We start from the raw sequence: 18,249 nt of genomic DNA, 5'->3' as shown, positions 1-18,249 counted from the left end.
GGATAGGGACAGATGACAAGGCAGGGACATATCCATCAAGCCCGAGCGCCGTCCAGCCATAGGAGTTGAGAATGTTCGTGACAGGAAATTACATGATATAGGAGGGTCTGTTTCTTTGTTAACTGCTCAACACAGAATAGCCGCAAAATCGTTTGATATTTTTTTCTATTTTATTCAGTTATGTTCAATTGTATTGTTCTCACTATAAAATAATATGCCACAGGAATTAGAAGCAAATCTTGCCTGCTAAATGAACTAGTGTAGCCCACAGCCATATGGCATAGCCACCTCAGGACCTAACATAAGGATGACTCTTTTTACCCCCTTTTTCTCCCCAATTTGATCACAATCTTGTCCCATCACTGCATCTCCCAAATGGGCTCGGGAGAGGCGAAGGTCGAGTCATGCGTCCTCCGAATCCGTGCTTCTTAACACCTGCTCACTTAACCCAGAAGCCAACTGCACCAATGTCAGAGGAAACACTGTTCCACTGACGGCTGTAGGCAGCCTGCAGGTGCCCGGCCCGCCACAAGGGCGGGCTAGAGCGCGATGAGCCAAGTAAAGCCCCCCCCCCTCTCCCCGGCCAAATCCTCCTCTAACCCGGATGATGCTGGGCCAATTGTGGGCCGCCCTATGGGACTCCCGGTAATGGCCTGTAATGACACAGCCTGGAATCGAACCACCGGCTGTAATGACACTTCAACACTGCGATACAGTGCCTTAGACCGCTGCGCCTAGGTCCCAGAATATGCTATTCTGTTCTTCTGAAATATGCAACATTTTCTTCATATCATAATGTTTATTTAGACCTGCCTAAAATAAATAATGGGTTTATTGTGATGGTGTAGGCTATATTAAATTAATTTATTAGACTTTTTAAAATGTAGATGTTCCAAAGGTCTGCATCAGTGGATTGTAGGCTATGGTTGGAAGCAGGAGATACTAAATGTGTTTATCTTAATTAACGTGAAGCAGTTATTTGAATGACAATCACTGGCTGACAAAATGTCATGACCGCCACAGCCCTATCTGAGATGATTGTATGCTGTTTTCCTTCCACTTGACTATCAATTATTTTACAATACAGTATGTTCTTCTACGAGTTACATCCAAAGATTTTAATACATTTTCAAAATGGATACATCACAACTGTAAAAATGTAAAAAATACCTGGGGCCACAGTGTCCTTTTTGGAGGCATGATGCAACGTTATGGTAGATAGCAAAGAAGTGTAAGAACAGTAACTGTGAAGAATATGTAAACAACTCCAGCTAGCTAGGAAGCTAACTTGGCTAACGGTGGGGCGAAAACAATTCACATGTTTACTTTAAATTAACTACCACACCCTATCTCTTTCCTTGCAACTGCAACAATGTTTCATGTCCCGAAAACTGACAACGTGAATGTTTATATTTTGACATATTTTGCATATGACAATGGATTCCGAGCCATGTATATGCTAACATTCCATTCGGTCCCATCCCTTTCTCAGGTACAAGGTGTTAATGAGGACTGTGTCTCCACCAGAAGACCCAAGGGGACGGTGCGTACAGTTACTCCACCTCTACGACAGCACCAGTGCAGAATGGGAGCTGGGGAAGACCAAGGTGAGAGATGACCCGGCCAATATTGTTTTAGCCTGGAAATTAGGTTTAGCTGCATTCATTGTTTGCAGGGAACATGACAAGATAACTAGTGACTATAGGCCCCTCCCTTTATGTTTTACCATGTTTTAGGCAAGGAAACATAGAAAAGGGAAACGTGCTAGATATAACCTAGGATACAGTGTATCCTTAGCTGTAATGATTCAAAGGGATTTGAATTATAGAATGAGAGAGAGAGAGAGAGACTGTCTGTCTGTCTAAATATTACCTTTGCAGACAATAGGCTAACCAGGATAAATAAGGAGACAGGATAAACATTTCTGTTTGACTTTTCTTTAATGGATTAGACAAAGATTCATGTTCAAACCATTCAAATTAAATTCCCAAATTTAGACTCAAAGCAATCTATTAATAAAAAGTCCTAACTATACTGAAAAAGTATATAAAGGCAACATGTAAAGTGTTGGTCCCATGTTTCATGAGCTGAAATAAAAGATTCCAGAAATTTTCCGGAAGCACAAAAAGCTTATTTCTCTCAAATTATGTGCACAAATTTGTTTACATCCCTGTAATTTCTCATTTGCTAAGATAATCCATCCACCTGACAGGTGTGGCAAATCAAGAAGCTGATTAAACAGCATGATCATTACACAACCTTGTGTTGGGGACAATAAAAGTCTACTCTAAAATGTGCAGTTTTGTCACACAACACAATGCCACAGATTCCTCAAGTTTTGAGGGAACATGCAATTGGCATGCTGACTGCAGGACTGTCTGCCAGAGCTGTTGCCAGAGAATTGAATGTAAATTTCTCTAACATAAGCCGCCTCCAATGTCATTTTAGAGAATTTAGCAGTACGCAATCGGCCTCTCAACCGTAGACCAAGTTTAACCACGACAGCCCAGGACCTCCACTACCGGCTTCTTCACCTGTGTGATCGTATGAGACCAGCCACCTGGACAGCTGATGAAACTGTGGGTTAGCACAACCGAAGAATTTCTACACAAACTGTGAGGAACCGTCTCAGGGAAGATCACCTGCATGCTCGTCATCCTCACAAGGGTCTTGACCTGACTGCAGTTTGGCGTTATAACTGACTTTAGTGGGCAAATGCTCACCTTCGATGGCCACTGGCACACTAAAGAAGTGTAAGGGTTTTCGTCTTCCTCCTCTGACGAAGAGGAGTAGTAGGAAGGATCGGAGGACCAATGTGCAGCGTGGTAAGTGTCCATATTGTTTAATAAGAATAATGAACACTGAACAAAACAATAAACGACAACGTGAAATAACAAAACCGAAACAGTTCCGTGTGGAACAAACACTGACACGGAAAATAATCACCCACAACTCAAAAGTGAAACCAGACTACATAAGTATGGTTCTCAATCAGGGACAACAATTGACAGCTGCCTCTGATTGAGAACCATACCAAACACAGAAATCCCAAAACATAGAAAAAGGAACATAGACAATCCACTCAACTCACAACCTGACCATACTATAACAAAGACATAACAACAGAACTAAGGTCAGAACGTGACAAGAAGTGTACTCTTCATGGATGAATCCGTGTCTCAACTGTACCGGGCAGATGGCAGACAGCATGTATGGCGTCGTGTGGGCGAGCAGTTTGCTGATGTCAACGTTGTGAACAGAGTGCACCATAGTGGCGGTGGGGTTATGGTATGTGCAGGCAAAAGCTACGGACAACGAACACAATTGCATTTTATCACTGGCAATTGGAATGCACAGAGATACCGTGACGAGATCTTGAGGCCCGTTGTCCCGCCGTTAATTCGCCTCCATCTCCTCATGTTTCAGCATGATAATGCACGGCCCCATGTCGCAAGGATATGAACACAATTCCTGGAAGCTGAAAATGTCCCAGTTCAATGGCCTGTATACTCAGCAGAGATGTCACCGATTGAGCATGTTTGGGATGGTCTGGATCAAAGTGTACGACAGCGTCTTCGAGTTCCTGCCAATATCCAGCAACTTCACACAGTCATTGAAGAGGAGTGGAACAACATTCCTCAGATCACAATCCACAGCCTAGATAGCTAGCATTTCACAATGTCAATATGTTTTCCAGCTTGGTCAATAAACATGACAAAATTGTTATAAAAATTATCAAATGTTTAGTTAACAATGTTATTTCACTATTTTGATACTTGCATTGCACTTTCGCACATTACAAACCTTTATAAACAGGACAAATTAAGAGGCAGAAAAAGCATGTGGCTTCCATTTTGGCTGCGAAGAGCGTGTAAGAGGTGAAAGGTCAGAGTGATGCCACTTTGTGCACGCACACCATCCCACAATTCCATGGGCAGAGACAGAGATGTTGTCACTGCTTGAGGGAGACTGCAAGTATTGTATGCAGATGTCCGGCCCCCTAGTAAACTCCTTACCAACCTATCAGGGCACAGGTCAGAGAGTGTTTGAGAGGCAGGTTTATGGTAACCCCTAGAATCTCAGGATCTGGTCGTGGGGGATGGGGAGTGGAGTGCAGCTCAGGGTTGTGAGGTGCTACTAAGAGTCAATGGCAGGGAATTGGAAACACAAAGGTTAACACAACGTAATAGTTCCATGCGGAAGTGTACAGAAATAAACAAATTCATTGGACCAGCGCCAGAGCGAAAATTACTGCAAGTGGAAGTTAGCAGTCCAGAAAGTTTGCCATCAAAGTGGACAGTAAACACAATCGTAGTACATTTCAGCTAACTACTCAGCAAACACTTAGCATAACTGCTTTACTGTCATTTTATTCATTTCAACTTTTAATTATCTACAGCTACGTTATTACTTTATTTCCCTACTGCTGGTCCAATGAATGTGTTTGTTTTCTAATACTCCACATGGAATTATTATGTTGTCTTAACCTGTATGTCTTCTACCTTATTTTTTTGTTTTGAATGTGCAAATGTACAATATCAGTCACTAAATAGTGAGCATAAAGGTTAACTAAATGTTTCATTAGGTTTTTATTAAAAGATTTTGCAAAATCGAGAGTTCACCAGAAAGTGATGTCACACTGAACTTTCACCTCTCAAACTCACCTCTGCAACCAAAATGGAAGCCACATGCTAATTCTGTCTCTTCATTTGTAGTGTTTATAAAGGTTTGTAATGTGCAAAAGTGCAATGTAAGTCTCAAAATAGTGAAATCACATTGTTAACTAAATGTTTAATACATTTTATGACAATCTTGTAAAGTTAATTGAGTTGGAAAACTGTTGACATTGTGACAGTGTTCCAATAGCTAGCTATATGAGTGAAAAATGGGAAAATACTAACTATCTAGCTAGCTTTACCACCCTATGTTAGTAAATTTGTAAAATAGTACCAATAGTTATAGAATTTGAATGGTTAGAATAGTATTCTTTGTCAAATCCATTAAAGAAATGTCAAGGTGAAAAATATTCCCCTTATTTCTCCTGGTTTCCTACTGTGCAACGGTTGTTATATTGTAACCACAAAGTAATTAAAGATGTCACTTCACTTTACATCAAGTTGCATGCTCCTGGGTAGTACAGTAAATACATGTATATCCCTCGTAACAACATTGTAACTACAGAGTTCGTTGTTAAAGATTGTAACTAAAAGGGTTATACCTGATGTTCTCCTGTCTTCTACTTTCTCCTGCAAAGGTTGTTACATTCTAGCTACATAGTAGTTATAAAGGTTACTGGGTTTCACCTTACATTAAGTTGCTTGGTCCTGGGTAGGTACAAGTACATCCTATGTAACTGCATTGTTCTTACATTACACTTGATTCGGTACAGCCTTTGAGCCAGGTCAGAAATAATCACATTTAAAATTACCTGTAGTTAATGACAGGGTGTGCCTTGTTGCAATTGTTGTTACGAGGTCCTAGCTTATTTATCAACCCTGGTATTATATGTGGATCCAATTGTAGTGGCACCTTGTAGTTGCATGGAAGGTCAGACTTTGGTTTGCATTATTAACATGCAATTCATAGGTGACTCATGTAATTCCAAAACATTAGTTACTTAGTGGAACCAGAAAATGTGTAATAACATCAGTAATTACACATGTGGAATAACCTTCAGCAAGTGGATGTGTAATTATACATTCCTGGTTCCAATTGTGAAATAACAGCGCTACAACCTCATTACCATGTAATTACGTAGCACCAAGTCTGGAACCAACAGGACCCTGAACAGCTTCCACCCCCAAGCCACAAGACTGATAAATAGTACGTTAAATAGATACCCAAATACAGTGGGGCAAAAAAGTATTTAGTCAGCCACCAATTGTGCAAGTTCTCCCACTTAAAAAGATGAGAGAGGCCTGTAATTTTCATCATAGGTACACTTCAACTATGACAGACAAAATTAGAAAAAAAATCCATAAAATCACATTGTAGGATTTTTAATGAATTTATTTGCAAAGTATAGTGGAAAATAAGTATTTGGTCACCTACAAACAAGCAAGATTTCTGGCTCTCACAGACCTGTAACTTCTTCTTTAAGAGGCTCCTCTGTCCTCCACTCGTTACCTGTATTAATGTCCACCCGGATTATTTGCGTTGACCCCCCACACTACTGCTACTTGCTGTTTATTATCTATGCTTAATCACTTATCACTTTACACCTACCTACATTACATGAACCCCCTTTATATAGCCTCGTTATTGTTATTTTATTGTTACTTTTTTAAAACTTTAGTTTATTTAGTAAATATTTTCTTAACTCTATTTTCCTAAAACTGCATTGTTGGTTAAGGGCTTGTAACTAAGAATTTCACGGAAAAGTCTACACCTAGCCTCCCGAGTGGTGCAGCAGTCTAAGGCTGAGCCACTCGGGACCCAGGTTCTCTCCCGGGCTGTGTCACAGCCGGCCGCGACCGGGAGACCCATGACCTTCGCCTCTCCCAAGTCCCATGGGACAAGACTGGAACTACCAATTGGATATCACGAAATTGGGGTAAAAAGTACTAAAAAAACAAAACTCTACAACTGTTGTATTTGGCACATGTGACAAATTCTATTGGATTTATTCCTTGGAATATATACACATGTACCTCGATTACCTCATACCCCTGCACATCAACTCGGTATTGGTACCCCGTGTAATTAGCCAAGTTATCGTTACTCATTGTGTATTTGCTTTTCTATTATTTCTCAATTTTCTTTCTCTGTGTTTGTAAGGGCCCGTAAGTAAGCATTTCACTGTTTGTCTACACCTGTTGTTTAAGAAAGCATGTGACAAATACAATTTGATTTGAATAACATTCTTGTACTGTTATTACTGTGTAGTTATATAGTAATACTGGCAACTTAATGTACAGTGTTACCTAACATGCATTGATGAGACATTCTATCCTATATCTCAATATCTTGTTTAATTTCCCCTCCTATATCATTCGACAGGATAAAGCCAAGCCAAGACAACCTGTTCAGCAATACCCCTATAATTCTGACATTTCTCCACTGATTCACTTGAGACAACATCCCACATCTACATTTCTACAGTCTCTAATTGGCTTAACCTCAAGGCCCACAATTGAGCCTGGTTTCCCTATAGAAATGGAAGAGAGCTTGGGTCTTAAGAAGGGCGGTCGGACTGCCTGTAGATTAGACCATTCAGAAACTGAGCCACTAAATGCCTTGCCTTCGTTATTTTGCAGCCTTTAATGGTGGCTCCCGCAGTTTGAACAAAAGAGTGAGACTCGAACAAAAGAGTGAATAATTGATTTGATGAACATTGCGGTGTGTTATTCTTTTGTGTTGGGTTTTAAACCGGTTTTAGATGTACGTGAGTGGGTTTCGGAAGTTGTTGGCTTACATATTTGTAGTGTGTTAGAATTTATTTTGAGCATATTCTCAGGCAGAATAGCTGGTGATTGTCTAGCTGTACTGTTCCACGTGTTCAAAGAAATGGAATGACATAGATTAAACAGAGAGTTGGATTCAATCAAACATCACTGTTTACAATAATACTTAATAAACTGGAGCTATCTGCCTATTAGGAGTGTACCGGGTATTTGCAAAGAGCCCAAAACCATTCTACTACATACAGTACAAAAAAGTACATTTGTAATATAATGTAAGTCTATTATGTAGTGTAGGTTTGATCAAATTGCAGGCAAATGTATTTATTTGAAATGGAACCCTTCTCCTTCACCTCTTTTCTCTTTTCTTCTCCTTTACTGTGTCCCCCCACTTCCTCTCTTTCCTCCCTCTCTATCCCCCCACAGGTGTTTCTACGGGAGTCTCTGGAGCACAGGCTGGAGAAGCAGCGAGAGTTGGAGGTGCTAAAAGCAGCCATGGTCATTCAGGCTCACGTCATGGGCTACATGGCCAGGTAAACATGCCACATATCCTGTATGTGCACCAGGTTTGAGGTCATTTCAGTTTAAGTTATGAAATTCATGAATCGAAAATTGCTGCCCATAATCTTTTTTCAGTGTATGAATTTACATTTGAGATTCACTTCCTAAATTGACTAATTGGACATTGAATTGACCGCAAACCTGATAGGCATATACCATATAGTGCACACACACACACAAGTATGGGTAGCTGCAGCACAATATAGTGACCGGACTATCGGTGAGTGGGTGTGTCGAAAGGAGTGGGTGTATGGAAAGTGAATCAGGCTAATTGGCCAGATTTGTTGCCACTCAAGATCGTTTTGCGTGGCTGATTGGGCTGAACTACAAGTCCAAACCAAGTGAAGGATCTATCTGGACCTCAACACATTTCTCATAAATAATTGTTCAATTAAATACTGATGAAGCAACCCTTTTTTACAATGTACACATACTGAGCTGGCTCAGCGCAGCTGGGAAAGTTCAAGACAGCGCCCCATTCTACTGTGTGTTGTCCAATCACGTGCATTATTTAAATCACTTCACGAAACTCAGCCAATCAAAGTGAATGTTTACAATACATGTTAGGAGACTGATGTTGTCAGAGAGAGACACAGCGAGAGAAGCAAAAGCGGAAGCGAGAGGAGAAATTATAGGAAAAAAAGTCAGGAAAGTAGATACAGAATATTAAGCTTTCAAAGAGGAGTGGACAGACAAATATGCCTTTATCCTTCCCGAAGTGTCAAACCCAAGTGTCAAACCACTGCCAGATATGTTCAGAGACCGTGGCTCGAATAAAAAGTTCCAACGTGAAGCATCACTCCGAGGTAAAGCACAAATCTTTTGAGCAAACATATCCACAGCAGTCTGAGGTGAGGGCACGCAAAATAAACAAACTCAAAGCCCAGTCAATCAAAGTCCTCTCCCATGCATTCACTGCCCAACAACTTGCAAACGAATGTTCACTAAAAATAGCTTGGATTTTGGGTCAACATCAAAAGCCATTTACTGACGGGGGAGTGGTGACGGAGTGCATGAATGCTGTCACTGAAACTTTACTTGACGGTAAACAAAAAGACGAGCTGTGAAAAGATCAAGCAGATCCCAATGTCACATCCAACAACAGCAAGAAAGAGTGAAATACTAACAGAGGATGTATTAACACAGGTTGATGAAGCTATTCGTTCGGAGTGCAACATGCAGAGCACTAGCTGTTGATGAATCTACTGATGTGAGTGATAATGCCCAGCTTCTGTTGTATGTTAGATTTTACCACACAGGGAAGAAGGAATTCTGTGAATACCTGTTAGGTGTAACACCACTCGAGACTCATACAAGAGGAAAGGACATATACAGTGGCTTGCGAAAGTATTCAACCCTCTTGGTATTTTTACTATTTTGGGGGGGTGGTTGTATCATTTGATTTACACAACATGCTTACCACTATGAAGATGGAACATATTTTTTATTATGAAACAAACAAGAAATAAGACCAAAAAAACAGAACTTGAGCGTGCATAACTATAACTATAAAGTCAATACTTTGTGGAGCAACCTTTTGCAGCGATTACAGCTGTGAGTCTGTTGGGGTTTGTCTCTATAAGCTTGGCACATCTAGCCACTGGGATTTCCCCTTCTTCAAGGCAAAACTGCTCCAGCTCCTTCAAATTGGATGGGTTCCCGCAGAAGTGTTCAAGGAAGATCTTCAAGGAGACTGTGCACACTTCCCAAAAGTGCAGGAACAGATTCAGGGTGAGAGAGATGTTTCTCCTCATATTGACTTTATAGATAAGCTGATTGGAAACTTCAGAAATCGCTTTGACAGCTTTAGCCTTGGAAAGCAGCTCCTTCTCCTAATTGAGAATCCATTCCTCATCACAGATGTCAGGGGATCTTCGAAGGATGTGACACAGACCTTCAAGTGGGTACATGCTGGATCTCTACAGATGGAACTGATTGATCTGCAAGCAAATGTTGCACTAAGAGAGCCCTTTCAACTAACTGATCATGACACTTTCTGGCTGCAGGCTGTGTCTGAGACTGTTTTCCCTGGTCTAACCAAAGTAGCACTACACACCTTGACCATGTTTGGCGCCACATACAGTTGTGAGTCTTCTATCTCCACCATGAACATCATTAAAAATAAGTACCGTTCTAGACTCACCAATGAGCACCTACATATGTACATGAGAATTACACTGACTCCATTCCAGCCAAGATTCAAATTACTGGCAGGGCAAGCAAAAGCCCATTTCTCTCACTAAAGAAGAGAGATGGAGAAGTGAAGTGGGAGAGAGTAGGAAAGATGAATATTAAACCGGTGGTTTCTTATTTGTTCAAAAAACAAAGCACTTTTTTCAGAAACAGGCACTTTTGTTATTTTTTATTGAAGATGCAGTCTTGTTTTGCTTAAAATGAGAACATTTGTGATTGGTCTACTTTTATTTATGATTTGGCTGCATATTTATTCTACCCCATGTTTAATGTGTCTGCATTGAAAATGTGCAACAAATATTGTTTAAATGTTATACATATACAGCACTGTGCAAAAGTTTTAGGCAGGTTAAAGAAGGCTGTAACGTAAGAATGCTTTCAAAAAATAGACATGTTAATAGATTATATTTATCAATTAACTAAATGCAGTAAACAGAGTAAAAATCTAAATCAAATCCATATCTGGTGTGACCACCCTTTGCCTTCAAAACACCATCAATTATTGTAGGTACACTTGCACAAAGTCAGGGATTTTGTAGATATATAGTCAGGTGTATGATTAAGTAATTATACCTAATGATCATCAATTCAATACGTAGGTTGAAACACAATCATTCAAACAGAAACAGCTGTGGAGACAGGAGGATTAAAACTGGGTGAAGAACAGCCAAACCCAGTTAAGGTTTGCTGAAGACAGTTCACTGTCAAAAGTCATACACCATGGCAATACTGAGCACAGCAACAAGGACTGCATCAGCAAGGTCTCTCCCAGGCAGAAATTTCAAGTCAGACAGGGGTTCCCAGATGTGCTGTCCAAGCTCTTTTGAAGAACAAAGAAACGGGCAACGTTGAGGACCGTAGACGCAGTGGTCGGCCAAAGAAACTTACTGCAGCAGATGAAAGACACATCATGCTTACTTCCCTTCGCAATCGGAAGATGTCCAGCAGTGCCATCAGCTCAGAATTGGCAGAAAACCGTGGGACCCTGGTACACCCATCTACTGAGAAGTCTGGTCAGAAGTGGCCTTCATGGAAAACTCGCGGCCAAACAGCCATACCTCTGACGTGGAAACAAGGTCAAGCGACTCAACTATGAAAGAAAACACAGGAACTGGGGTGCTGAAAATTGGCAGCAGGTGCTCTGGATTGATAAGTCAAAAATGTTACTATTTGGCTGTAGCAGAAGGCAGTTTGTTCACCGAAGGGCTGTAAAGCGGTACACAAATGAGTGTCTTCAGACAACAGTGAAGCATGGTGGAGGTTCCTCGCAAGTTTGGGGCTGCATTTCTGCAAATGGAGTTGGGGACTTGGTCAGAATGAATGGTCTCCTCAATGCTGAGAAGTACAGGCAGATAATTATCCATCATGCAATACCATCATGGAGGCATCTGATTGGCCCAAAATGTATTCTGCAGCATGACAATGACCCCAAACACAACGAAAGTCATTAAGAACTATATTCAGCGCCCCCACAGAGCCCTGATCTCAACATCATTGAGTCTGTCTGGGATTACATAAAGAGAGAGAAGCTAGGTCTCCAAGATGTTTGGGCCAACCTACCTACCGAGTTCCTTCAAAAACTGTGTGCAAGTGTACCTAGGAAAATTGATGCTGTTTTGAAGACAAAGGGAGGTCACACCAAATATTGATTTGATGTAGATTTTTCTTCTGTTCACTCACTTTGCATTTTGTTAATTGATAAATATAATCTATTAACGTGTCTATTTTTGAAAGCATTCTTACATTACAGCATTTTTTCACAGCTGCCTAAAACTTTTGCACAGTACTGTACGGTACAAGAACTACATATGCCCCCAAATCATAGCGCACGCTAGACATTTTAATGGTTTGGACCTTTGGGGGGAGAAAATGTTAGTCACTGGACCTCTTTTTCTAATTGTGCACCCCTGGTCTAGATGGTTATCAGTTATTTATTGTTTAGACTGCTATCCGACTTGAAATAAAATCATGCAACTCAGGCATTCTCTGGCAAACTTATTAGGGCTGCAATCCCGATAACGGGATCGATATGACAACAGCCAGTGAAAGTACAGGGTGCCAAATTCAAAATAACAGAAATCTCATAATTAAAATTCCTCAAACATACATGTATCTTATACCATTTTAAAGTTAATCTTGTTATTCATCCCACCACAGTGTCCGATTTCAAATAGGCTTTACAGCGAAAGCACCACAAACGATTATGTTAGGTCACCACCTAGTCACAGAAAAACACAGCCATTTTTCCAGCCAAAGATAGGAGTCACAAAAAGCACAAATAGAAAATTAATCACTAACCTTTGATGATCTTCATCAGATGACACTCATAGGACTTCATGTTACACATTACATGTATGTTGTGTTTGATAAAGTTCATATTTATATTTATATACGAGAACAAGAGCACCTCCTCCCAGCTGCCCACTGCACTGAGGCTAGGTAACACGGTCACCACCGATAAATCCATGATTATCGAAAACTTCAATAAGCATTTCTCAACGGCTGGCCATGCCTTCCGCCTGGCTACTCCAACCTCGGCCAACAGCTCTGCCCCCCCGGCAGCTCCTCGCCCAAGCCTCTCCAGGTTCTCCTTTACCCAAATCCAGATAGCAGATGTTCTGAAAGAGCTGCAAAACCTGGACCCGTACAAATCAGCTGGGCTTGACAATCTGGACCCCCTATTTCTGAAACTTTCCGCCGCCATTGTCGCAACCCCTATTACCAGCCTGTTCAACCTCTCTTTCATATCGTCTGAGATCCCCAAGGATTGAAAGCTGCCGCAGTCATCCCCCTCTTCAAAGGGGGAGACACCCTGGACCCAAACTGTTACAGACCTATATCCATCCTGCCCTGCCTATCTAAGGTCTTCGAAAGCCAAGTCAACAAACAGGTCACTGACCATCTCGAATCCCACCGTACCTTCTCCGCTGTGCAATCTGGTTTCCGAGCCGGTCACGGGTGCACCTCAGCAACACTCAAGGTACTAAACGATATCATAACCACCATCGATAAAAGACAGTACTGTGCAGCCGTCTTCATTGACCTTGCCAAGGCTTTCGACTCTGTCAATCACCATATTCTTATCGGCAGACTCAGTAGCCTCGGTTTTTCGGATGACTGCCTTGCCTGGTTCACCAATTACTTTGCAGACAGAGTTCAGTGTGTCAAATCGGAGGGCATGCTGTCCGGTCCTCTGGCAGTCTCTATGGGGGTGCCACAGGGTTCAATTCTCGGGCCGACTCTTTTCTCTGTATATATCAATGACGTTGCTCTTGCTGCGGGCGATTCCCTGATCCACCTCTACGCAGACGACACCATTCTATATACTTTCGGCCCGTCATTGGACACTGTGCTATCTAACCTCCAAACAAGCTTCAATGCCATACAACACTCCTTCCGTGGCCTCCAACTGCTCTTAAACGCTAGTAAAACCAAATGCATGCTTTTCAACCGATCGCTGCCTGCACCCGCATGCCCGACTAGCATCACCACCCTGAATGGTTCCGACCTTGAATATGTGGACATCTATAAGTACCTAGGTGTCTGGCTAGACTGCAAACTCTCCTTCCAGACTCATATCAAACATCTCCAATCGAAAATCAAATCAAGAGTCGGCTTTCTATTCCGCAACAAAGCCTCCTTCACTCACGCCGCCAAGCTTACCCTAGTAAAACTGACTATCCTTCCGATCCTCGACTTCGGCGATGTCATCTACAAAATGGCTTCCAACACTCTACTCAGCAAACTGGATGCAGTCTATCACAGTGCCATCCGTTTTGTCACTAAAGCACCTTATACCACCCACCACTGCGACCTGTATGCTCTGGTCAGCTGGCCCTCGTTACATATTCGTCGCCAGACCCACTGGCTCCAGGTCATCTACAAGTCCATGCTAGGTAAAGCTCCGCCTTATCTCAGTTCACTGGTCACGATGGCAACACCCATCCGTAGCACGCGCTCCAGCAGGTGTATCTCACTGATCATCCCTAAAGCCAACACCTCATTTGGCCGCCTTTCGTTCCAGTACTCTGCTGCCTGTGACTGGAACGAATTGCAAAAATCGCTGAAGTTGGAGACTTTTATCTCCCTCACCAACTTCAAACATCAGCTATCTGAGCAGCTAACCGATCGCTGCTGCTGTACATAGTCTATTGGTAAATAGCCCACCCATTTTCACCTACCTCATCCCCATACTGTTTTTATTTATTTACTTGCTCTTTTGCACACCAATATCTCTACCTGTACATGACCATCTGATCATTTATCACTCCAGTGTTAATCTGCAAAATTGTAATTATTCGCCTACCTCCTCATGCCTTTTGCACACATTGTATATAGACTCTCCCCTTTGTTTTCTACTGTGTTATTGACTTGTTAATTGTTTATTCCATGTGTAACTCTGTGTTGTCTGCTCACACTGCTATGCTTTATCTTGGCCAGGTCGCAGTTGCAAATGAGAACTTGTTCTCAACTGGCCTACCTGGTTAAATAAAGGTGAAATAAAAAATAAAATAAAAAAAATATTTATAAAGTTCGAGTTTATATTGGCGCGTTACATTCAGTAGTTCCAAAAACATCCAGTGATTTTGCATAGCCACATCAATTTTACAGAAATACTCATCATAAATGTTGATGACAATACAAGTGTTACACATGGAATTATAGATATACCTCTCCTTAATGCAACCGCTGTGTCAGATTTCAAAAAAACTTTACAGAAAAAGCAAACCATTAAAAAATCTGAGAACGGCGCTCAGAATAAAAATAAAATTATCCGCCATGTTGGAGTCAACAGAAATCAGAAATAACATTATAAATATTCCCTTACCTTTGATGATCTTCATCAGAATGCACTCCCAGGAATCCTAGTTCCACAATAAATGTTTGATTTGTTCGATAATGTCCATTATTTATGTCCAAGTAGCTACTTATGTTAGGGCGTTTAGTACACAAATCCAAACGCTCGTGCAGGTCCAGCCGAACGTTGAACGAAAAGTTCAAAAAGTTATATTACAGTTCGTAGAAACATTTCAAACTAAGTATAGAATCAATCTTTAGGATGTTTTTATCATAAATCTTCAATAACATTCCAACCGGAGAATTCCATTGTCTGTAGAAAAGCCATGGAACGCAGGTCGCTCTCATGTGAAATGCGCATGACCAGGACCTGGCTCTCTGCCAGACCACTGACTCAAAGAGCTCTCATCCGGCCTCACATCACAGTAGAAGCCTCATTCAAGTTTCTAAAGACAGTTGACATCTAGTGAAAGCCCTAGGAAGTGCAACTTGAACCATATCCCACTGTGTATTCGATAGGGCTGAGTTCAAAAACTACAAACCTCAGATTTCCCACTTCCTGTTTGGATTTTTTCTCAGGTCTTTGCCTGCCATATGAGTTATGTTATACTCACAGACATCATTCAAACAGTTTAGAAACTTCAGAGTGTTTTATATCCAAATGTACTAATAATATGCATATATTAGCAACTGGGACTGAGGAGCAGGCCATTTACTCTGGGCACCTTATTCATCCAAGCTACTCAATACTGCCCCTGCAGCCATAAGAAGTTTTAAAAACATAAGTCCAAACTCTTGCGGTATGTTAGCTCAATGTACGATAGTTGCATGGTAAGAAATCAAAGAAGAAGAAAAACAATTCTATCAAAACCGTCTAACCAAAAACAGAGCGCTTTTTCGACACACCCACTCCTTTCCACACGCCCACTACTTTCCTTTCAACACACCCACTCCTTTCCACATGCCCACCACTTTCCTTTCGACACACCCACTCCTTTCCACACGCCCGCTACTTTCCTTTCGACCCACTCCTTTCCACATGCCCACTAGTTTCCTTTCGACACACCCACTCCTTTCCACATGCCCACTAGTTTCCTTTCGACACACCCACTCCTTTCCACACGCCCACTAGTTTCCTTTCGACACACCCACTCCTTTCCACACGCCCACGAGTTTCCTTTCGACACACCCACTCCTTTCCACACGCCCACTACTTTCCTTTCGACACACCCACTCCTTTCCACACGCCCACGAGTTTCCTTTCGACACACCCACTCCTTTCCACACGCCCAATACTTTCCTTTTGACACACCCACTCCTTTCCACACGCCCACTACGGTGTATAATGTGTATATTTGTGCAGGGCACGTTTGAAAAAGAGACCTAGGTCTCAATATGTCTTCCAAGGTCAAATTTTAAAAATACTTTCCTTTTGACACACCCACTCTCCCATACTCCAGTCACCATATTGGGATGCAGCTACCCCCTTCTCTACGCACAGCCTCCTCAAGGGAAACGATTGGGCCAAAGTCAGACCCTGGGGGGGACCACTTCCCTGTTACACACTTGTCAGTAATTGTATATATGATTATGCATACATACTTACTGAATACCTATTGTGATGTTTAGCTATTCCAAGATGAGAACACACTAAGATATACGATTCTAAGTCGAGCTATATCAATTTCCTTTTCATTGATGTCACTCCACAGGAAGCAGTACAGGAAGCTGCTGCAGTGCATTGTGGTCATTCAGAAGAACTACAGGGCGTTTTATTGGAGGCGGAAGTTCTTGCTCCTGCGCTGGGCCGCTCTCACCTTCCAGAAATGCCTGAGGGGCCAGTTGGGACGAAAGGTCTACTGCCAGCTCCTGGATGAGAGGAAGATGATGGAGGAGGATAAGAGGAGGAGGAGGGTGGAAGAGCTGGATAGGTGGGCTATTTGCAGTTTCTGTGTGTGTGTGTGTGTGTGTGTGTGTGTGTGTGTGTGTGTGTGTGTGTGTGTGTTTGTGTGCTGACTGGGGTTGGATTTGATTATTCCACTTTATTCATTTATGTAGAAGACACTGTTGTGTATGCTATTGCCCACGCGGCTGACTAGGATATTTCTGAGCTTCAATCTGCCTTTATTGCCTTGCAGAAAATAACTATGAATAAACGGACTTCTTGTTAAATAATTGTCAACACATAACACCATATTAAGGTGTGTGATTTTGACAGTATTACAAGACACAACTAGCAATTCTATTTCACTCCAGCAGCTAGCATAATCTGTCCGTCCACAATTCCCCTGTGGGAACATGGCGACTCTCAACACCCGACAACACCCGCTACTATCCAAGAGATTGTTCGTGAGGAAATTGCCTCAGCCTTCAGCAATGCTTACTCAACTAAAGTGGACAGTTTGGAAACAGTGGCCAGTGTGACAGAGGTGTGACTCCATGACAAGGACACAGCGCATACTAAACTAGAAGGGGAGTCAATCTCCTAAAAAAGTTAACAGAATCACTCAGACATAATTCCCATAATTTCAATATGCGGGTCACAGGACTTGAAACTGGTGTGGAAGCGGGCAACCCACCTTCCTTCATGAGCAAAATCTTTTATATGAACGGTTTGGGCAGGAAAAGCTTGGTCCCATGCCGCTGATTAACATTGCTCACCGCATGAGTCCTATCCACAACGGAGCTCAGTGTACGATTGTACGAATCCACAGTTTTGAAGTCTAATGGCAAATTGTTCGCCTCGCAGCGGAATTAGTGGCTTTGAAGAGGATCAGCATCTACCCAGACCTGAGTGCCGAACTGTTGAAACAGAGGGTGACCTACAACTAGGTGAGATACGCAAGCTAAACCTGAGATGCGACTCGTCTTGACTTTCCGGGAAGACAACACAAACGTTTTCCACTGCCAAGGAGGCTCAATACTTCTTTGAGAAGCACATCAAAAAAATAAACATCTGTTGTTCTGTTGCCCTGACACACTTGACTAGTACTGTCTGTATGTAAACCACAGTATCCACTACAATGATATGGTTTATGCTTCCGCTTGATTCAGCACTGAATAGCAGCTTTCATGAGTTCAGTCATGAAAGTTATACATCATTGGTTGATTGAACCTGCTGTCTGATATAAAAATGTACGGAATCATGTTTTGTAGCAATTATTGTGGGCTTTGTGTTTCGATGATTGCACGATCACGCTAACAGCGAGTAGATATGATTGTCCCTGGGCAATAGAGCCATTGGACTTGTCTCAATGATGTTCCTATCTGCCAGGACATTGCAGGATATCTAGGTTGA

General features: G+C 42.0%; 1 protein-coding gene across 2 annotated transcripts in view; it reads left to right on the top strand.

Moving 5' to 3' along the window:
• The window catches only part of myo10 (myosin X), a 255,739-nt gene that overhangs the window by 201,170 nt on the left and 36,320 nt on the right, over window positions 1–18,249 (top strand). For both annotated transcript variants that reach the window (XM_024419927.2, XM_042328542.1), the window contains 3 exons: window positions 1,493–1,607; window positions 7,827–7,933; window positions 16,664–16,882. In XM_024419927.2, the coding sequence (XP_024275695.2) occupies window positions 1,493–1,607; window positions 7,827–7,933; window positions 16,664–16,882 (441 nt within the window). The remainder of the gene's footprint in view (window positions 1–1,492; window positions 1,608–7,826; window positions 7,934–16,663; window positions 16,883–18,249) is intronic.

The sequence above is a fragment of the Oncorhynchus tshawytscha genome, linkage group LG10 (genome assembly GCF_018296145.1).
Source record: "Oncorhynchus tshawytscha isolate Ot180627B linkage group LG10, Otsh_v2.0, whole genome shotgun sequence".
NCBI classification, from domain to species: domain Eukaryota; kingdom Metazoa; phylum Chordata; class Actinopteri; order Salmoniformes; family Salmonidae; genus Oncorhynchus; species Oncorhynchus tshawytscha.
This window is presented reverse-complemented; position numbering and strand designations above follow the sequence as displayed.